We start from the raw sequence: 23415 nt of genomic DNA, 5'->3' as shown, positions 1-23415 counted from the left end.
ATACTGCTAGTTCAGTGATTCTCAGATGGGCATGATTTTGCCCTGGGGGATTGGTCAGTGTTGGGACACATTTTTGATGGTCACAGTTGGGGGGTGGGGGGTGTTACTGACGGGTAGTGGCTAGAGGCCAGGGATGCTGATGGCATCATATAATGTACAAAACAGCCCCTACAACAAGGATTTATCAGGCCCAAATGTCGGTAATGTGGAGCACAACATGCCCCACACTGGTAGAACCAGACCCTCCCGTTCTTACATTAATTGTTACATGGGTTCTGCAGGGAATAGGATGTGTTTTCTTTTAAATTTCAAGAGTCTCTTTTTTTCATATAGAATTTCTAGGGAAAACACGACCTTCAAAGTATTTCTGATGGAGCACATTTGTCAGATTCTGCCCGCACCCCTGAAGAATATGAGGCTCAGGTCCCCTGCCCGCTGGGGAAGTGGCTCAGCTGTTGCATCCCCCCGCCCCCCCTTCACCCCTCTCTCTTGCCTGGGACCATTTAGTAAGGGCCTGTCTGTTAAAAAATGCTGCCAGAAAGATTATCACACTTCTGTAAAGGTCGGTTGGAAGCTTTGGTTGTATTCTGATAGTGGTGTGGGTATTTGGTATGATAATTTCCTTCCAGTGTGCTCCTGCAGGAGGAATGGTGAACTCAGAGTGTCATCACCACCATGTTCTTAATGTCTGCTACCCAGGGAGCTGGGACTTTGAGTCTTCATAAATTCTAGCAAGTAGAAATCAATACCAGTCATTCGTGGCTTATAAACATTTTTTTTTTTTTTTAAGATTTTCACTGGGGAATTGGGAGATGGGAACAGCGCTGGGGAATTGGAGGAAGGGGAACAGACAAGTTGTTGTCCCTTCATTGTTCAGTCTAGTTGTGGAGGACGTTGCTTCACTGGCCCAAGTTGGCACCATCATTGTGCTCTTCCTGGATGAGGCAGATCAGTCGCTGGCCTCTGGACGGCTGCTCATGGCGGCTGCTGGCCGCTCACGCTGGCTGCTGGCTACATACGGTAGCCCATGGCAACCCACTACAGCAGGGGCTGCAGCCTATGCCGTCGCCGGGGACTCACAGCAGCCCAGCTCCAGGTTGAGCTGTTGTTCAGCATCTCAGCTGTAGAGGGCAGTGTCACTGGCCCTCATATGTGGGATCTGAACCGGGGCCCTCTGGCATCCCAAGCCAGCCTTACACTGTGCCACTCTGCTGGCCCTAAACATTTTTTATGGAAGTATTTAGTCCTACTTGCCATGTTTGCCTTTGGGGAAGGTGTGTCCCCACCTCTTCATGGTGACTGCTGGTGTCTGCTGCCTTCCCCCCGCCCCTCTTCCTTGCTTGTGGCATTTTGAGTTTTTGGTGGCAAAGCATATAAATGAGCTGCAGCTAACTTAGGCTAAAGTCAATGCAGTAAAGGCTATGTGGGGGCTGTTAGACTGGCAAGACTTCAGATGCCCACCTCAGATGCGGCATAGGTCAGGGCAGCGCCTCTGGGCTTGCCTCTCACCAGCAGCTTTGTACGAGCTTCATCCCGTGACTGCTGACGTTAGAGGTTCCAGGGCTGGAGAGTGGCATGCTCTGGCCTAGGTTGTACTACGGTGAGGAGAGGAGAGGAGAGAGAGCATCTGGAACCAGCCTTCCATTGTGCAGGGAGTCGCAGTGTCTCAAAGGTGAAAGGGAGCGTAAATACTGGGCAGACCAGAAAAAATGGCAGCTGTCCACCACATGAGTGCTTGGAGGATTCCCCCCGCTGCTCAGATCCCCTGCTCACCCTCCAGAAACTGCCTCTGGGGAACACGGCTATCAGCCTGACCCCGTGTCCCCACACAGCTGCAGCCAGCTCAGGGAGATCAGTGGTGGTCCCATCCTTAGGGCAGCTTGACGCTTAAAGAGAGATGCGCTTCTGGTATCCAAGCTGAGACTTCTAGGTTCAAGTTTTCCCATTGGGACCTGGTTAGAAATAGCAGTTAGATTTTATAGTAAGTGAAAGCTTGATTGATAGAATTGCATTATGAATGCTTTACTTCTAAGCAAATGTATTTAATAGGACCTTGAGTTACTCTAGCTATCTGAAAGAAGGTTTACATCTGTAACCTTTCAAGCTGTTTTCTTTTCTTGTGTTACAAGTTTTTGTATTCTTTGTACAAGCATATACTAAATATGTCATTTAGTCTTTTTGTGACAATTTGAAACGACCATTGCAAACCTTGTATTAATATATGGACTATATTTGTATTTTATTGACAGTGGGTGTTTTCTTTGTTTAATTTCCAGTTTTGGTTAGTGTTCTTGATAAACAAGCTTGATAGATAACTGAATTCCTTAGTGGAAGTGTGTACATTAGTCAGCTTTTATGAGTTACCCAGGAGACCTAATCACATTCCTAATATTTCTATGGGAGAAGAAATTCTGATTTTAAAATAATGGAAAATACACTCCTTTATAAGTTCAGGGCTGCTTTCATCTGTCTTTTTATAATCTCTGTGGGATGTGTTCCTATATCATGGAGGGATACTCTTTTATTTCACTTATATTATTTCATAACTCGTATAGTTGGGACATACACAAAAAATACTGAAGCCCTGGGTGAAAATGTGCCTCAAAAATATTCCTTGGCTAGTAAGGGTAGTTTTCTTCCTCCTGCCTGTATGTTGAAACATTACTTGCATTCAGATAAAATGGATGAAGTGACGTGAATCAGCATTTCTTCTTAGTTTGTGACAAGTTTTATTTCTTCCCATATTAAGAAACTCTCAAGTGTGTCCGTAATGCAGGATTTACTTCTAAGTAAATAGGAATTTTCCTTCTGTTGTTACAGGCCGGAGCCTCAACAGAAAGCTCCCTTGGTCCCTCCACCGCCACCCCCACCGCCACCGCCGCCCCTGCCAGACCCTGCGCCCCCAGAGCCGGAGGAGGAGATCCTGGGCTCGGACGATGAGGAGCAGGAGGACCCCGCCGACTACTGCAAAGGTGCTGCCCGCCGAGCCGGCCTGTAATTTGCTGGGGAATGGCAGGGGGAGTTACTGATGCAGATTGCTTGGTCTTTATTAAGTTAGCCTTTTGATATCATTGTCATTTTAAATTCTTAGACCATTAAATATAGAATGATGCCATAAAATGTAAAGGATATAAAAAGGAAAATTGTAAGAGAGAAAATATATACATATGTACATATATATATATATTGGGTTGTCGGAAAAGTCATGACGTATTTTTTCTATGTTTTTTGTTGCAAAAATGCGTCATGACTTTTCCGACAACCCAATATATACTCATGGTACTTTCATGAGGATTTAAATCTGCTAATGGAATTAAAGATAGTATAAAGCAGGACAATTAAAGATAAGAGTATCACACCCATCCCAGAAGAGCACAGAGCGTAGAAGGTTCTGGGCTCCTGAGAGGAGCCAGTCTCACTGTTGCTCACTGCACTTGGGTTTATGTTTTCTGGCTGCTTAGCTGAACCAGGAGAGCTGCTCCTTCTGTGTAGCATTGAATTACACAGCATTCATTGTCTGTGGAAAGAAAGCCTGCCTGTTTGTTTACAGAGAAAGACTCTTTCCTGGCATTGTACTCGACGAAAAAGACTTTCTGTGGGTTCTGCCATGTGCGACATAGTGGATTATGTTTTCGGCTATGATTTCACAGAAGACATAGAAAATAGTTGGAGTGCTCCTGTATAGAGACTTCTTAAAGACCAAGAGCATACAGTTAAACTCCTAAAAGGCAAGCATGGTGTGTGGTGAAAACTGAGAACACTGTGCTCCGGACTCCACGTTTTGTGTAGACTGGACCTGAGAAACTGGGAGAGAGGGACGTCGCTGTGTCCATTTGGCTGCCTCTTTGTTACTTATTCATCTGGACTTCAGTTCCCTCTAATAGAAAATTATTGCCATCTGGAATTCTGAGCTTCTGAACAGTTGACGGGACATTTATTTGCTGCAGGTTAAGGAAAATGTAAGTCAGATTCTATACAGCATTAGAATAGATGGCAGGAGATGACACATTCAGGTCATAAAGCATGAACGAATCTTTGGTTTTGTCATATCTTAGTATGAATTTCTCTAGTGATTGTAGGCCATTTGGTGAAGGAACACTGTACTGTTTGCTTACTTGTTAAGAGAGAGAGAAAATTACCTGCTATGAGAGTTTAAGAACGAATCTTCCAGTCTAACCTGATGGTTCCATAGGTGTGGGTTTCTAACATAGAATCAATGTTTTCCTTAGAAAAAGGATATATACGAGTAGTGATTATGACTCTAAAGGTCTGTGCCATCTTATTTGGAAAGAAAGGTACAGAGATAGTTTGGAAAGGTGAGAAGAAGATGTTTTCCATCCTCCCTCTTAATCTGCATTTCTGGGTGTAGAAATTAAGTTGTTTTGTGGAGGAGATGTGGACAGTTGTCTTTTGATTTTGCTGCTTAGGCAGAGCATTGGGGGGTTCTGTGGGAAGTGTTCTCCTCAGCTCGTCGGCTCCACCACACAACTGTCTGCCTCACATGTGGCAGAAGATGGGCCAGGAGATGTAACCGGTACTTTCATCCGTTAACACCTCTGCGAATCAGCACTGTGGACACTCCAGACTGAAATATAGACTGTGAATGAAGGATTCCAGTCAGGGTGGAGTCTAGGTAGCACTCACTGAACTGTGAACATCTCAAGAATATTAAATTCAGCCTCACTAAGGCATGTTAGAGATGGTAAGGTTACCTTCTTACGCGCGTGTGCGCACCCCCCCTCCCCCCCAACTTTGGTAAGTTAGAGATGGTACAGTTACTTTTGTGCACACACACACCTCTCATATACTCACTCATTCTTACCCCTAACTTTGGTAAGTAACTTGGGCCTCTGATTAGCATTACATGTGACAGACCCCTTTCTCTGAATTTTGTGGTATATACCATGAAAGTCTGTCTAAGATAACTGACATAAATGCATTCAAAGAGCCCATAGAATTGACTGGGAATGTCTGGTACAAGAAATGTAGAATAGGTAACTTTCCCCCCTGGAACTATTTGAGTTAAGTTACCAACACGATGCTTTATCACTCCTGTGTGTGTTAGTATATTTTGCCTACAATCAAGTACATTGTCTTCTATATGACCACACTACAGCCATCAAGATCAGGAAGTTAGCCTTGATCTTTTGGGTTGTCGGAAAAGCGTATCTTTTCTATGTTTTTCATTGCAAAAATGTGTCATGACTTTTCCGACACCCAATATTTGTTGTACCATTTAAACCTCAGACTCCATTCAGGTTTTGCCAGTTGCTCAGTATTGTTCTTTATATGAAACAGATCCATTGCAGAATCACATTATATTTCGTTTTCTTATTTCTTTAATCAGTTCCTTAGTCTTTTCTTGGCTTTCATGACTTTGACATTTTTAAACATTGTAGACCAATTATTTTGTAGAATGTTTCTCAATTTGGAATATCAAGAAAAAGCCTATCAGGTAGTGCATAGTTTTGATTTATACCATTACAGTTGATGTCAATCACTTGCTTAAGATGGTATCTGCCAGATATCTCCACTATAGAGTTACTCTTTCCCCCTGGTAATTAGTATTTTGTTGAGAGTTACTTTTAGACTATGTAAATAGCCTTTCATCAACTAATGAAAGGATATTTCTTTTCCCTGTGCTTTCTCTCCCGCTATCGCATCTTTCCCTGCCATCATCCGTTTTTCTGTGTATCTCAGATAGACTCATTCATGGATTTCTCTTTTATTCAGTGATCAGGCACTCTCTTTATTTGTTATAATGCTTGGATTATCCCAAATTTGGCCATTAGGAACCCCCTAAAGTTGGTTCTATGTCCTTTTGTAATGTCCCTATAATTCTTTGAACACTTTTTTACTTTCAAGTACGATCTTGAATTTTTCAACTCCAGCCCTGGAGTCAGCTCTTTCTGCAAAAAGCCCTGGTTCCTTTTAGTAATTAATAGCATTTAGAAAGCAAGATCTAGATATTAGATGTGATTGTTACTGTTGGGGTGTCTCATTGCTTCCAGACCTCTTAGCACAGAGCCAGGGACACATACTTCCTTTATGTTTGTATATAGTTCTCCATTTATATTTATTTCTGTTTTTATTTGTGTATATATTGAAATCCATAAGCTTCATCTGATATCTCTAATTCCATTCTAATACCAGAGAATTCAGCCCAGTTTTCTCCCTTTCTGTATTTGTAGCTTCTTTCTTTGACAGTAAGAGATGAGGCTTTCATTATCCTCATTATATTTATTTGTTAGATTAATTTCCTCGTATGTAGTAAGCCCAGCGACGGCTGCTGTCACTACCATTTGGGCATCTCTGTTCTTTCCTCCTCACCAAGCTAATGCTCAGACTAACCCTACCTACCTAATGGCTGTGGACAGAATTGTTGAGGAAGCAGGAAGGGGTGGCATGGCAGTTACAGTTTAGGGGTGTGTTTTACTTAGTCTGTTGAGGTGTGTCGTATGTCTGCTTGTGTGTCTTGCCTGTCACTTCACCCAGTCCTCTTGTTTTCTTTGACTTAAGAGGTTCCCGGAGAATCTCTGTCCAGCCAGCCACTTCTCAATACTCCCAAAGTAAAAATAAAACGACAGAATATACCGCATAGTTCATCTCCTTACAGAAGAAATGCTTGCTCCTCATGGGAAGTACAGTACAATGGTGGGAGGGCCGTGGACTCGCAGCCCCAGCAGTAGCTGCAGCAAGCGTTTGGGGACCGTCATCTGAATCACCCATGACCACCCGAACTGCATCGTAACTCTGCACCACCTTTTCACCTCTACCTATACAAGCCTTTCCCCACTGAGAGCTTGGGAAGCTCAGCCACTGTGTAAGGTTCTCATGTCGCTAAGGACCGCTTGTTGCTCCTTTCTGCTTGCCTTGGCGTTCTGCCAGCGGTGCTCTTCCTTTCTTCATAGCCGGTGTGTTCCTCCCATCTTCTTCTTAGCCCGTCTCCCACCGAATCTGCGAGGACTGTGGACTCTGATGTCTGAGAGGCCTGGATTCAAAACCTGGCTCCCCAGCTCTGTGTCCTTGGACCAGTTCCCTTCCCTACAGGCCTCAGGTTCTTCATCTATGATTTACTATCTCTCTGTATAATGTATAATAACATCTTACTACCTAAGATCTTACGAGGAATAAAATGAGACATGTATGTGAAGTATGTGGCACACTGCCTGAAACAGAAGATTCTTAAGAAATAGGAATTTCACTTTCTTCTGTCCGTTCTGTCATTCTCCTCTCAGGTCTGTTTCCATCTGTACTTTCACTGCACACATTCATGCTGGTTCCCTTAGCGATCTAACGGCCTCACTGTGGTGAGTTTGTTCCCCTAGCCTCTGCAGAGCGAGCTGTCATCGTTGCTTCTCTCTCTTCCTGCCCCTCGTCTGTGGCAGGAATGGTAGCAGCAGGCTTGCAGCTTCTACTTCCAGGCACAGGGTCAGCCTGTAAACAAACACTTCCGGGAGGCCCTTGTGTAATGTGTGCTCACTCAGGAGTTGCAGCATCAAAAGCCTCTGCATCAGGGCCAAACCTTCTCCTGGGAGGAGATGTCAGTGGAATGTGGGTTTTCAGAGGGTGAGCTTTGTAACACCTGTACCGAATTGCTAGGGGTGCCTGGTACACGTTCCTCGGTCGCACTGTAAGTCCTGACTTGGAGTCCCTGGTGGCAGGACCTGGACTCCAAATGTTCAGCAGGTCCCTTAGGTGCTATTTCTGCACGTTGACACTTAAGGCTGGCCGGCCTGAGGCCTGTAGGGTTCTCTACAACTGCAGAGAAGTGGCCCTTCCCTTCCCTTTTCACTGTGTAAGGGGAGTTACTGCTTTGAACTACCTTATGTTCCAAATGTTTTTTAGAACCCTCAGCACGTATTTGCTACAAGGACCAGTAAATGCTTTGTTATATTATGCTGCCTGCATGGACTGATAACTCCTCGGAGATCCTGCTTAGTGGCTCTCCTAAATCATTCTTAGATCAATTGGCACTTTGTAGTTTCATCACTTGTATTATTTCTGGAGACTTCACTTTCAAAGCACTCGTGGTCTGACTTGATACTAAAGCACGTGTCATTTCCTTAGGCCTTGGAATCCCTAGTCACATCTTAATTGGGCCCCTCCCTTTATTACTCACTATAATATCTACCACAACACCCCTCCCCGGCAGTCATTGTGGTGTATAGACATTTATTTTTGTGTTCATTTGTGATCTCCTCCCCAGTCTGAAAGATTCCCCATGGTCAAGGGCTGTATATTTTGTTAACCCCAATGCATTTGAACTATACATAGCACAATACATTTTTCACTGGATGAAGGAATTGTTTCTAGCAGTAAGCTACAACCAAGGATAGACAGCGCTGATGTTACCTGTGTGTCTGAGAAGGGTGGCAGCTGAGCAGGTTGAATGCCATGAAAGACAAATCAGAATACAGATCCTTTGTTTCTGCCTTTAAAATCATCCATAATGCTCCATAGTTATTGTATGTTATACAGTTTGAGTGGCATACAGTTTCTTTCGAAATTTAGGACTATCTTCTTCAAAACAGGATAAGCAATATAAATATCTGCACACTTTGGTTGAAATTTAATAACTCAGAATTTAATGTTGGTGGTTCTGAGTTCTCATTAGCCTTGTTGCCACAATCTATGAGTTATGACTATTTTGTAGCTTGCATTTATTTTTAAGAAAGAAAACAATACACCTTACAGATGGCTGCCTTAAAAACGGTGTCATGCAGCTCAAGTGTTTTATAGAAATGTAGTCTTTGTTCTGTTCTTTTTGATTTGAAGCATAGCCTTAATTCATTCACATTTCTTTTCCTTAAAACTACTAGCACTGCACACATACTTAATTCCCCATGTTGCATGTGTTTTTAAAATTAATTGGCTTAATTTCTCTTCCTTGAAGCCTTAAAAAGAAACTTTGCTTATCTATATGAATAAAGTAATAGATGCTCTTGAATGTATTAGATGAGGCCTCACTACATTTCTTTCATGGAGACCAAAGAGATTCTGACACCTGTTGGCGCTGGGAATTGCTACTGACAAGGGTATGGATCGATTAGCTTTAGTTATTGATAGCATGACAGTTGAACTCTTTGAGGCTTTACTTTGTGTAAAGTGTTGGAATTTACCTCAGAAATATAATGGTAAAGGAGAAAGAGCCCTTACTTCCTAGGACTTCATGGCCTCATGACTTTGCCTGTAGAATATAAACTATTTAATGGCAGAGCCTTTGCCTACCTATTTTGCTTTGCACTCTATTACTAGCACCTAGATAAAACAATCGGTGGCCTGTTGAATGAATGAATAGACCAGGTTAAGAAATTACTTAAATACCTTTTTTCACCTTGTTGTGTGGTTAATTAATTATAAGAGGGGGGAAAATAAAATTTATAAGGGATTAAAAGGAATGCGGTTGCATTTGGTTAGAGGTAAAAGAAAAGGCTTCAAGACTTCCTAGAAAATGTAATGGGGGCCTTGCCAGTTAACAATAGTTGGACTTGATTGATGGGGGTGGGGTGCTTTTCTGGCTAAATTGTGGAAGCTGGGAAAGGGGTCTCTGAGAAGCTTTAAGTGCTTTTGTTTTCCTAACAAGTAGGCAAGCTGAAAGCTGACAGTAGCAGATTAGGTTGAAAATTAGTTTGAGAACATCATTTGGAGGACATATATAAAGATAAGGAATCTGTACATGACGTAAATTAAAACATCACTTAGTATTATTAATATATAGAGGGTGCCAAAAAATGTATACACATTTTAAGAAAGGAAAAAAAACTATTAAAATTGTAATACTCAATATATATCAATAATAAAAGATGAATACAAGTCATGTGTATACATTTTTGGGGCACCCCCGGTACATTAAAATAACAAATTTGAAGGCAAACAGGAGTTTGTGTGCATGTAGATCTCTTTGGATTTTCTGTGCACACAGTCATTTATCACATTACTACAAATAGTTTTCTTTTTCCTTAACATTCTTTATGCATTTTGTCTTTCTTCCTTGCTTCATTGTTCTGTGCACAAGGTTGAAAAGAAGTGGTAAGAATGGACATCCTTATCTTGTTTCTGATCTTACAGTAAATGTGTAGATTTTTGAAAGATATCTTTATCAGGTGTGATGGATCACAAATTTAAATGCAAAGTTAAAAATGTAAAGCTTATAAAAAGAAAAGGAGGAGAACATCATCACAACCTAGGAGAAGGGGAAGATTTCTTACAGAGTATACAAGAAGTACGAACTGTAAAATAGGATAATTAATAAATTGGATTTCATCAAAATAAAAAACCTTTGCTGATTAAAAGGTATTTTTAAAAAATGAAACACCAGCTTCAGCCTAAGAGAAAATACATATTACATATAGCTGACAAAGAACATGACTCGGAGAGAACATAAGGAAACTGAGGTTTTGGAGAAATGTTCTTTGTACTGATTAGGGCATACACATATGTCAAATATCAAGGAATTGTGTACACACAATGTTTGCCTTTCGTTATATGTAAATTTTACCTCAATTAAAAAAAAAAGGTTGTACTAGCTAGTTATATCTAGATTGTAGGATGTGTGTGTGTGCGCGCGTGCACGCGCACGTAACTCTTTGTCTTGATTTTTGTTTCTCTGTGTTGAGCATATATTTCTTTGTAAATAGAAAAAAATGTTTACAAATGAAAAACTTAGCAGTGAGGAACCATTGTAGATTTTGAACAGGAAAGTGATGTATTTAAAAAAGATTAATGTGAATCGTGAATGATTAGAATTGGAGAGAAGATATATCTAAAAGAGAGGACAAAAAAGCAAACAGCATCCCAGAGGTAGCACCTTTATTGTTTGACAGACAGATGAAAAACATAAGTCTTGGGCCTGCTGAGTGGTGCGTTGGTTAAGAGTTGGTCTGGGACGCCAGCTCTGAGCAGCAGGGCCCCCAGTTTGGATCCCATATGAGGACCAGTGATGCTGCGCCCTCTACAGCTAAGATGGTGAACAATAGCTCAACCTGGAGCTGGGCTGCCATGAGTTGCCGGTGATGGTGTAGGCTGTAGTAGAGTTGTAGTGGGTTGTCATAAGCTACCGTGAGTGGCTGGCAGCCGGCGTGAGCTGCTAAGAGCTGCCATGAAGCGGCCATCCAGGGGCCAGTGACCGATCTGCCTTATCCGGGAAGAGCTCAATGATAATACCAACATGGGCCAGTGAAGCGACATCCTCCACAACTAGACTGAAGAATAAAAGGACAGCAACTTGTCTGTTCCCCTTCCCCCAATTCCCCAATAAAAATCTTTAAAAAACAAAAGAAACAAAAACGTAAGTCTTGAACCCCGGGGTGACTGGAAGAAAAGTAGTAATGTCTTCTGGGAATTTTTTAAAATGGACTCTGAATTTTGAAACTGCTTGTCATTTCTTCTTTGTTTTGAGTCTTGTTTGGCTGTTAAAGAGCTCAGAGCCAAATGTGCAGCCCTCCTCTAACAAGTGAACAAGCGTTTACAGCACTGCATTCTGCACCCTCACTTCATTCAGCACATCATTATTCTAGTTTTTTGTCTGGGCTACTTTTTGTTTGCCCCAGTTTCCTTCTAATTCTGTATCTTGTATTGTGGTTATATAAAGTGCCTCAGTTCCTTATTGGAGAGAAATGGATTTGGCACTGTTAAGAGGAACAGTGAAATCACAGTTGGCCTGGGGAAATATTGATGAGTTTGACTTTATTCATTTGAGTTGAAAGAAGCTGGTAAAGATATGAAAAAGGCAGCTAGAAATACGAATTGGGGCTCAGAAGAGAAGACAAGCAAATGGTGTAGTAAAGATTGTAACATTGCCCCAAATGAGGTGTGGCCTTTGCATTAACCTCTTGGGTAGTGAACTCTAAGCCCTTGGAATATCCTGCCTTGTAAGAACCTTTCTTTTACCTGGGAGCCTTGGTCCAGATAGTCTAACTGTGATTTGTGGCAGGGGCTTTTAGAGGCTGTGGAGACTGAGATTAGCCCGGTTGCCAGTCAGCCATGTTTAACATAAAGGAGTGCTAATAAAGCTCTGCACTCCAAGGCTGGGTGAGCTTCTCTGGTTGGCAGCACTTTGTGTGCATTGTCACGTGTCATTACTTCGAGGAATTGATGCCTTCCCTAATTTCCCTGGGAGACAACAGCTGGATGCTGTGCATTTGGGACCCTGCTGGCCTCTGCCCTGTGCATCCCTTCCCTTGACTGATTTTAATCTGTAGTCCTTGTGCTGTAATAAATAAACTGTAACCACAAGTATAACAGCCTTCAGTGAGTTCTCACAATTCCTAATTACTGAAACTGAGTGTGGTGTTCAGAACCTCCAAACCTGCAGTTGGTGCCAGCAGTGAGGGAGGCCTTTGGGACTCCCTAATTCTGTAGTTCTGTCCGAGGTGGGGGTCTTGTGGCCTCTTCCCAAACCTTACACAGTATTATAGACTTGGAAACAAATCATATAAAGGGTGTTAAGTGAATAAAAGTGATGCAGAGAGGCTGTTCAGTGACAACCCTTTGAGAAATTGAATGGAATACAAGAGGAGAAAGAACAAGTAGAAAGGAACAGACACAGCAGTCGGGAAGGTAGAGGGGCAACCCAAGATGTGCGTTCAATTTGATGTGGAGCAGATTGAGGAACTGAGAAGATGGCAGCTCTGTTATTCTGAACGAAAAATTCCTGAACATACTCAGCTGTGTAACCTGAATTTTCCATTTTCAGATGTAGATGGTCCTGCTTGCAGTCACTCTAAATGTTCGCGGCTCTTGTCTGCCCGCCCCCGTCAGCCCCTGTTGTCCAGGCCGCTGGGCTTTCCCTGCTGTCCTCGGTGCCAGAGCAGGACTGTGTGACGTAAGACAGACAAGAGAGGCCAGCCCCAGTGCCTCCTCTGTCTCCACTTTGTCCCCCAAGGCTCTGTGTGGCACTGCCTGCGCCACTGTGCCTCGCCGTGCCTTCTGTGAGCCTGTCTCTTCAGGTCGTCTCACAGCCGTCTCCGCTGGCCTGCACCGCTGGTCCCTGGAGGTTTCCGAGAGCCCACCCACAGCTCGTGTGATGGCTCGCTTTTACAGTCTCTGTCCAGTCCTCCCCCATCTCCGTCTAGGCTCACAAGCTTCCTTCTCTTCCCTTCCTCCTCCTTTCCTTCTTTTGCCCCAAACTGAAACAGTCTTGTAGACCATTTTTTGCACTCTGGCTACTTGGGACTATCCACCAAATCCTGTGGCAGGCCTGGCGTGTTGGATTATTTGGGATCCAAGGTAGGATTCTGAAAACAGTTATCAATAGAACCTGGTAATGAGACAAGTACTGAAGAATTTATCTTCTCTCTTTTTTAAAACGTATTTTTTTCTGAGATATAATTAACATAAAACATCGTGTAAGTTATTTTTGTTTCTTTTGTTTTTTTAATTTTATTGGGGAACAGTGTGTTTTTCCAGGACCCATCAGCTCCAAGTCAAGTAGTTGTCTTCAGTCTAGTTGTGGAGGGCACAGCTCACTGGCCCATGTTGGGATCTAACTGGCAACCGTGGTGTTATGAGCACAGTGCTCTAACCATGTGAGCTAACTGGCTGCTCCAATATTGTGTAAGTTTAAGGTATACATTGTATAAATGAAGGTATTGATTTGATACATTTATATGTTGCAATATAATTACCACCTTAGTTACCTAACACCTCTATCATGTCACATATTTACCATTTCTTTTTTGTGGTGGGAACAATTTCGATTTAGCCTCTTAGCAACTTTGAAATTTATATAGAATTGTTTTCTATATTTTCTCTCTGTTTTCCCACTTGAGGCTAGTATAAAAAAGGACTGTGTTATTAGGACTTGCTTATCCAGAGTTCCTTTCTCTTTTTCTTAGCATCGATGTTCTGGATTGGGTAAAATCATGATGATTTTTCCTATCTGTCTGTACTAGATCCTGTTTCAACCTGGTATTGAAGTGATTAAAATGAAATAAAGAAGTTTTAGATTTTATTGGAGTTTCTTTGGGGGGAGGGGAGGGATCTGTTTATATTGACTAGGAAGCAGTGATTGAAAACTTGCTATTCCCTCCCCCATACAATTTTTTTACTGATTACATACAACTCACCCCTTTAAAGCGTACAATTCACAGGTTTTCAGTATATTCACAGAATTTTGTAACTATTACCACTGTTTAATTCCAGCACATTTTATCACCCCAAAAAGAAACATGTTCATTAGCAGTCAGTCTCCTCCCCCAATCCCTGGCAGCCACTAATCTACTCTCTGTCTTTATGGATTTGCTTATTCTGGACTTTTCATACAGTTAGAATCGTATGAAATGTAACCTTTTATGGCTGGCTTCCTAGCACATTTTCACATTTTATACATGTTACAGCATATAAGTACTTCATACTTTATTATACTGAATAATATTCTATGGTTGGCTATATCACATTTTGTTTATCCATCAGTTGAGGTATACATTTGGTTGTTTCTACTTTTTGTCTGTTATGAATATAGTGCTGTGAACATTTGCATATGAGTGTCTGAGTGGGCATCTATTTTCGTTTTTCTTGGGTGTGTACCTAGGAGTGGATCTGTTGGCTTGTATTGTAAGTCCGTGTTTGCCTACTGGAGGAATTGCCAGACTGTTTTTCCAAAGTAGCTGCATCACCATATATTCCACCAGCCATATATGAGGGTTACAATTTCTCCACACCCTTGCCAACACTTACTCTCTTTTACTTTAGCCATCCTAATCAGTTTGAAGTGATATCTCATTGTGATTTTGATTTTCATTTCCCAAGTGACTGTTGATGGTGCGCATCTTTTTATATGTATATTGGCCATTTTCGTCTCTTTCTTGAAGTTGCTGTTTGTATGCGGGCACATGTGCATGGGCCCACAAATGCACAAGCTCTTATGGCCCAGGTGGTTCATGACAACATGTGCTATCCTACTTACAAGGGTCCACGAGCATTTCCCTCCACTCCCAGTACCTGGGAAAGCTGTACTGTTACCCTGTCCTAATTTGTTATTCATCTTTTTAATATTGTGACTGTTGTGGTTGCCCTCAATCCCCCCCCCCCCCATGCATTTCCTTCTTGGCTTCCACGTTAGGAAGTACTGTGTGAATTGAGGTTCACACCTGCAGTTATAAGTGACCTTATGTATGCATTCCTATAGCTATTTAAACTTGTATTGCAGAATATATATTTACTTCTTATTTGTTGAACAAATTATAATAAAAGTGATCTATGGTAATATTAAAAAATTTAGAGTAAGCAAAAAATTAAAATTTCATTTTTTACTTGACATCGTGTTGCACAGTCCACTTCCCCAAGATAAATTAAAGAGGTTTAAAAGTTTCATAGATATCCTTCCAGAAATTTATGTGTGTATAAGAACACCCATATGTGTAGAACTTTCATAAATTAGTTTGATCTGGACATGCTCTTCCATATTATGCTGTTTTTCTTTAAATAATATTTATGGATATATTTCCATGAACCTAAATATAGTTCTCCAACATTGTTTCCTATATAAAATTCTATTCTATGTATTTACTTCAGCTTCGTATTGATTAGATATTTATATGTTCTCAGTTTTCATAAGTATAAATAATGCTACTGGGAACTCCTTGTATATTCATTTTATGGGTTTGTCCTGAGCACACATGTGTAGATGTGATTAGCTAGTTTGAAACATAGCACACTTTAATTTTAAAACATGTCACCAGTTGCCCTACAGAAAGGTTATCCTGATGTTTACACTTCAAAGGAATACATGAGTGTGGCTCCATGTCACACCAGTAACCGTGTCTTCACAGGTTCCACCAATAATCTCATTTTTATTTTATTCATTTGATTATTAGTAAGACTGACAATTTGTATTCAATATTAAAAAAACTGTGTCCTTCCACAACTAGACTGAAGAACAAAAAGGACAGCATCTTGTCTGTTCCCCTTCCCCCAATTCCCCAGCGCTGTTCCCATCCCCCAATTCCCCAATAAAAATCTTTAAAAAAACAACAAAAAACAAAACTATGTCCTTCATACCTTTTTTGACCATTAGGTTTTTAAAACTTGCTTTGATTTTTTTTTTAAAAGATTTTATTGGGGAATTGGGGGAGGGGAACAGCGTTGGCGAGTCGGGGAAGGGGAACAGACAAGTTGCTGTCCTTTTGTTCTTCAGTCTAGTTGTGGAGGACGTTGCTTCCCTGGCCCATGTTGGTATTATCATTGCGCTCTTCCCAGGTGAGGCAGATCGGTCTCCGGTTCCTGGACAGCTGCTCACGGTGGCTCTTGGCAGCTCACACCGGCTGCTGGCTGCCCATGCTGGTTGCCGGCCACACATGGTAGCTTATGGCAGCCCACTGCAGCAGGGGCTGCAGCCTACACTGTCGCCGGCGACTCACAGCAGCCCAGCTCCAGGTCGAGCTGTTGTTCACCATCTTAGCTGTAGAGGGCGCAGTGTCACTGGCCCTCATGTGGGATCTGAACTGGGGCCCTGCTGCTCAGAGCTGCTGTCCCAAGCCAGCTCTTAACCAACATGCCACTCGGCTGGCCCTTGCTTTGATTTTGTGTCATATGATCTTGTGTTTGTTTTTTTTAAAGAAGTTTTGGTTCTTTGATTATACTTTCTTCATCATATCTTGATTATACATTACTTTCCTTTGTCCTTTCATATGCTAACTAGAATCCTTTTACCTATTTTCACTTTTTATTGATCCTGTCAGTAGCCTGCCTCAGCTCTGTTGACTGCATCACTTATATTCACTGTTAACGTATAAATCTGAATATGTCACCAGACTGTCAGATCAAAATTCTTCCCTAGGACAGCAGTAATTTTTATTATATCAGTAACATCTGAGATGGTGGTGTTCTTGCCAAGACTATTAGGTGTGAGGCATAGAAGGAGAGTTTTCAAGAAGGAAGGAATTAATAATAGTATTTAATTAAGCCACGGTTTGAGGAGAATAAAGGCTGAGAAAGGGCCAGTGAACCTATCTATGAGAAGGGCCCCTAGTGACTCATCGGCAGGGGCCAGTGATGGGGCATTGAGGTGTCAAGGTGTACTTGCGAGAGCATAGCAGATTCTTTGAAATTTAGCAATGAAATGAAGATTGTAGCTTGTGGGAGGTGTGGGGTAAGACAGGCACAAGGGAAAGTTGATTTTAGGGCAGGATACGTGAGCATATTTCTAGGCAGGAGAGAAGAAATCTGAGGAGAGGTTGAAGGACCAGCAAGGAAGAGATTAAATGGAGCTAGTGGGCTAAGAAGATTGAGGGTACATCTTTCTTAGAGAAGATGGACGAGGTTTTGCATAGCTATGGTAGTGAGGGGAATAAGGACCGTTCTTGTTTTTATTGTTGTGAATGAATTATCCCCAAACTTAGCAGACTGAAGCCAACTTTTAATTTTGCTAATGATTTTGTGGATCAGGAATGTAGAAAGGGCAAAGTTGGGTGTTTGCCTCTGCCTCATGATACCTGGGGCCTCTGCTGAGACATCTCAAAGGCTTGAGGTGATTCAATGGCTGGTGAGTAGCATCATCTGAAAGCTCACTCACATGTATGGCCCCTGGGCAAGCAGAATTGGGAGACTCAGGCTACCAACTGAGCCCCTCCTTATGGCTCAGTTTCCTCACAGCATGGTGACCTCAGATTGGTCAGACCACTTACTTGGTGACTCAGAGTTCCAAAACTGAATGTCGGCCTTATGAAGTGGAAGCTGTGTTGCCTTTTACCACCTAGTCTCAGAAATCAGTCAGTTCCATTGCATTCTGTTGATTAAAAGCAGCCAGAAGCCCATCAGATCTACTGTCCATTTCTTGGTGGTAGAACTTGAGGTTTCTAGAAAAGCAAGTGTTTTTGGGAGATTCTGTTGCACCCTTATTTGGAGAATACAGTGTGTCAGAAAAATGTCACAAGAATGTAATAAAAAGAACGTTGCAGACTCCCAAGTATGTTTAGTCATACCAATTTTTTGGTATAATTGTGGAACCACTTTTCCCAGGACATACATTCATCAAATAATACTTGTTTTGCTTGGCATAGATTCTATAAGCCCGAAGTCCACTAACTATATCTAAATTGCTATGTTGGGTGCCTAACAGGACGATGCACAAATTGGTACATGAGTTAGGCATTCTGATGATGATTAAATTGGAAAGCATTAATTTCTCTTGGATTGTAAAGGCTTTACAATGAGCCTCAAAAATCAACTCTCTTTTTCTTTTATACATGTTAAAGACCTTTTACTTACTGCATTTGTAGTCATATGTCACTTAAGACCTGTGTTCTTTTTCCCATTTTTTGATTTCTGTAGAAAAATTGAGAGTTCAGATTATTCATAATGTACTATTATGCTTCATTTTTACAGGAAATGTAACATACACCTGGGAACATGCCTGTAGTTGTGTGGTTGATTGAGTCAGGTGTGCTGTGTGCTGTGATACACCCTTGCACCCTCATGACCAGTAGTAGCCTAAAATAACAATAGGTCTCAACTTCTTGAAATAACTTAATCTTTCAGTTATATTTTTATGTCTGAGTGCGTATAATTATGGCTTTTTGGTTTTAAATAGCCAAGGGACTTGTTTCAGAGTTCTTTAAAAGATTTTTAGTTCCTAAGAGAATTTTTTTTAGCTTTACGTATAAAAGAGATCTCAGTATTTCTCAGGTGTCTTCTGAATTCTACTTTTATCCATCCGAGCCTTTCTCATTCCAAGATGAGTTGTTTTTCCAGTTCATAATTCAGTGTATTGTACTTTTACTTATCCAGAGCATAAGAATCAAGAAATGAGCCCCAAATCTTTGAGTACATAAGAACATTGTCCAAGTTCATGTACTAAAAACTCATGTTTACTATGGGGAGAACCCCCATTTAAGATCTCAAATAATGTCTATTTATTTATTCTTTCTTTGCCCACCAAGCAAGTAAGGAGAAGGCTAAGAACAAAAAAACAAAACATAAAAACTATAGAAATCACTATAAAACACTAATAAACACTGTAGCCTTGGCTTTCTTGATGCAGTCTTTTTAGGCAAAAAGACCACATGTGTTGTCGGGGGAAAATTCAGATTGTTATCAAGCTTTTGTACATCAACACTTTATGCCAAAAGACCAAAAGTAATAAATTCAGTGTATTTAAGGAAAGAAAGTCTGAGCCAAAGCTTTTGCATCCCTTCAAACTAACCTTTAGCTATAAAGGTCCCATGTAAACTGTTATGTAGATGAAGCCCTGAGGGCATATTTTCCTCATGAGTCCTCTGAAAAATTGGCAAAAAAAAAGAACTTCAAACAACCAGAATCAATGCAGAGGCATAGAATATAAAGACTGATTTTATTAAAAGACAAAATTAAACCTATAGCAACCCTCTGGAATACTTATCCTACAGCATACTATTAAGTAGGCATGTTAACTAGACACTCAAGTGGTCTTTAAACAATCTCTCTTTGGTTTCCATAGACTATATTTTTCAATTTAAAGGTAAATTTTTATAACGACATATTTAATAGAGCCATGGTCTAGGTTCATCTGTCAAAGCTATTGAAGGAGAAAAATGGCTGTGTCTGGCACTGTATACTAATGAGACAATCGTGAAATTGCACACTTGGTTGTATGTGTTTGTATGAGAGAACTTGTGACTCAAATGAGAGCCAAGTACACCTCTAGACTTGGTCTCTTAAAAACATCCATAAGCCATTTGTGATCTGAGGTTAACTCCTGTGGTTTTTAAAGACTCCTAACCGACGCTCAAAGTCCATTTAAAATGCTGTGTTTTGAAGCATTCTCACAGGATTGAGAAATGATTGAGGATTGTTCTAGACTGTAGAATGTAGCGATTAGGCTTTCAGATTCCAACTTGCCCTAGAATGTGACTTGGATCTACTGTGGGCTCTCTCATTCTCAAGGGCCTCTTTTAGAAAAGTGGGAATGTCAATATCAGTATATTTTAGAAAAAATTTTCTGTAGCTACAAAATTATAGCACTAAAATGACAAGAATTCTAGATTATTGATTATAAAGGCAGAAGAAATCCTTTTTTATTTTTATTTTATTTTTGTCTAAAATCAGATTCCAGCTTTGTAAATGTATGGAGCTATTAGTGTACTTTAACCTCCTCAATTTTCGTGGATCCCATGACCGCTGTGTACAGGATCTTACAAATACAGAGGGTGCCCAAAAAATGCATTTTAAGACAGGAAAAAAACTGTATTAATTGTAGTACTCAAAGTGGTTACATAATCACTTCTTTTATTTTTAGCTGAGCCATCCTGCCACCTATTGGCAGCTCAGCTTGGGCCGGGCATCGAACTACTGTTGCTCAGAGCTCGCACTCTTTTTTTTTTTTTTTTTTAAGATTTTTATTGGGGTATTGGGGGGAAGGGAACAGTGCTGGGGAATTGGGGGAAGGGGAACAGACAAGTTGCTGTCGTTTTGTTCTTCAGTCTAGTTGTGAAGGACGTTGCTTCACTGGCCTAAGTTGGCACCATCATTGCGCTCTTCCCGGGTGAGGCAGATCAGTCGCCGGCTTCTGGACGGCCGCTCACTGCGGCTGCTGGCCGCTCACGCTGGCTGCTGGCTACACACGGTAGCCCATGGCAACCCACTGCCGCAGGTTCTGCAGCCTACGCCGTCGCCGGCGACTCATGGCAACCCAGCTCCAGGTTAAGCTGTTGTTCAGCATTTTAGCTGTGGAGGGCAGTGTCACTAGCCCTCATATGTGGGATCCGAACCGGGGCCCTCTGGCATCCCAAGCCAGTTCTTAACCATCACGCCACTCGGCCGGCCCCATTTGTATACTTTTTTTTTGACACCCCCGGTGTTATCCTTCTTACCAGCTTGCCTTGAGTACTACACATTTTAATTTTGCAGTGTAATAAAAATATAAATTTTCATTTCTTAGTGTTTTTATGTGACATTGCTTGGGATGCATTTAGATTATTAGTTTATTTTTTAAATATCTGGTCACAAGACAAATAAAGGTAAATCTAAGGATACATTGTATTGCTAATTTTTTTCACAATTAACAATGAGCTAAACTTGTACAACTCTCAAGACTCTTTCACAGTTTGATCCCAAGTGCTACTATTCTTGTTTTCTTTCTTAGCATCAAACAGAACTATTTATTTTACCGTAAGCATGCCTTCTTGCTGTTGTAATTTTCCTCATGCTGTCTCTTCTTCCTTCTGGGCCTTCCTCTGTTTTTTTGTTAAGAGTATAATATTGACTCAGCATTTAATTTTAGTCTACATCTTATACTGGTAAAGCCTTTCCCACTTTTTCACATCATGCGAGGAAGAGAGAACAACCTCCCTCCCATTCATTTCTGGGTCTCCTGTGTTGTGTTCTCGGGCCAGCTCTCTCATGTATTTATTGTCTGTTGCGATTCAGGTGCAGTGTGCTGGGAGTACTGTCCCTATCCTCATAGTGTTTGTAATTTCCTGGGAAAGACAAATGAGAATAGATTAATTAAAACACATTGTGTTGTGCTTTGTAACAGAATGTAACACAGTGAGGCATTCAGAGGTGCATAAGGGAAGCACATAAGGGCTCCTCCTCAGCCAGGAAAACCAGGAAATGCTTCCTGAGGGGCTTTATTCCAGCTTATCCTGAAGGATAAGTAGCTGTTATCTGTAGCCTAACATTTTACATACTCGAGACATTTAAAAAATAAATACGTTGGGGTGACCGGTTAGCTCAATTGGTTGGAGCATGATGCTGATAACACAGCGTTGCTGGTTCGATCCCTGCATGGGCCATTGTGAGCTGCGCCCTCCTTAAAAGAGTCAACTATGGGCCGATTGAGTGGTGCGTTGGTTAAGAGTTCGCTTGGGATGCCAACTCTGAGCAGCAGGGCCCCGGATCAGATCCCACGTGGGCCAGTGACGCTCCGCCATCTACAGCTAAGATGGTGAACAACAGCTCAACCTAGAGCTGGGCTGCTGTGAGTCACCGGCGACGGCATAGGCCGTAGGCTGTAGTGAAGCTGCAGTGGGCTGCCATAAGCTACCGGGAGTGGCTGACAGCCGGCATGAGCCGCTGGCAGCTGGCGTTAGCTGCCGTGAGCGGCCATCCAATGGCCAGCGAGCGACTGCCTCACCTGGGAAGAGCGCAATGGTAATGCCAACATGGGCCAGTGAAGCATTGTCCTCCACAACTAGACTGAAGAACAAAAGGACAACAACTCGTCTGTTCCCCTTCCCCGATTGCCCAATGCTGTTCCCCTCCCACAATTCCCCAATAAAATCTTGAAAACAAAAAAAGAGTTAACTATGTCATTGTAGCATGAAAGCAAAGTGTAAGCAGTGATCATGGCTGTTCCCCAGCAAAATGTAAATACATACATACATACATAGAATATAATAGACAAATAGGATGTTATAGAGTGGAAATAATGACAGAGTCAGATTAAGGTCAGTATCTAAATATTTATTAATAGAGATCTGTCCAGTTTGAGAATGTTGTAGATTTTCCTCTGGGTTTCTTAGTCATCAACGCAAGGAAGGAAAAGCAGCGATTCACAGTTATTTCATAAGATGAAACAAATGAACCACTCTAAACAGGAGTGTTTTTTTCTGGTGCCAAAGATAAAAAATTTATCATGAGCCAAGACCTTTCTGAGAGTTTATCCTTCTTGCAAGCTGACAAGTTGTCCACCACAGTTTCATGGGTGCTGGCAGAAGACACGAGACCCTTGGGTCAGAGACAAAAGACTACTCACAGCACTGTAATGCTGGCTTTTCCGGCCCCCCAAATCCAACAAGAGCCGTGTGGATGCAGGCCCGGCTGGGTTTGTATCATGGCTAAGGAACTCCCAAGTTTAGGAAGTCCCAATCTTTTGTAAAGGCCTGCAACCAAATCTGCCAACCTTGTTCCTGAGGGAGATGCTAATTATACTGGACAGCAAAGCAGCCCGCCCTCTTCTCCAGAGGGAGTATGTCTGTTTCCCCAGGTGTTCACTTTAGAAACCTTGGAAAGATAGTCTGGAACAAAGTCCCTCCATGTCTCTGTTCAAAAGATGTGCAGAAATATGGTTGGTCCTGGATCAGGCTCTCTCCTGAGGGTATAGTCGGGAGTCAGCTGGGGCTGCAGTCACCTGAAGGCCTGACTGGATTGAAGGATCTGGCTCTCTGCTCACGCATCGGGTGGCTGGTAGTTCTTAGTTCCTCTCTGCTGCTCACTGGGGGCTTCAGTTCATGCCACAGGGGCCTTTCCCCAGAACTGGCTGCTCACAGTGAAGGCTTGGCAGAGAGAGAGAAAGAGAGCACCCAAGACAGAGGCCACAGTCTCTTTATAACCGTATCTCTTGGGAATTGACAGTAAATTTGAATGTTAAAAGTCTTGGTTTTCTTATAGGATATTTTAATGTTTGGCTAAACCATTAATAAAGACAAGTTAATTGTTTATTGACATTTGACATCTAGAAATCATCATCATAGCTAGAGTATCAAAAGCCTTCTG

At 41.8% G+C, this 23415-nt stretch overlaps 1 protein-coding gene across 12 annotated transcripts in view; it reads left to right on the top strand.

The window, feature by feature from the left end:
* SRPK2 (SRSF protein kinase 2) overlaps positions 1 to 23415 on the top strand; it is a 239063-nt gene that overhangs the window by 162960 nt on the left and 52688 nt on the right. For all 12 annotated transcript variants that reach the window (XM_019660132.1, XM_019660133.1, XM_019660137.1 and 9 more), the window contains one exon: positions 2821 to 2972. In XM_019660132.1, the coding sequence (XP_019515677.1) occupies positions 2821 to 2972 (152 nt within the window). The remainder of the gene's footprint in view (positions 1 to 2820; positions 2973 to 23415) is intronic.

The sequence above is a fragment of the Hipposideros armiger genome, unplaced genomic scaffold (assembly GCF_001890085.2).
Source record: "Hipposideros armiger isolate ML-2016 unplaced genomic scaffold, ASM189008v1 scaffold_312, whole genome shotgun sequence".
NCBI lineage: Eukaryota > Metazoa > Chordata > Mammalia > Chiroptera > Hipposideridae > Hipposideros > Hipposideros armiger.
The sequence above is the reverse complement of the archived record's forward strand: the minus strand, read 5'-3'. Positions and strand labels throughout refer to the sequence as shown.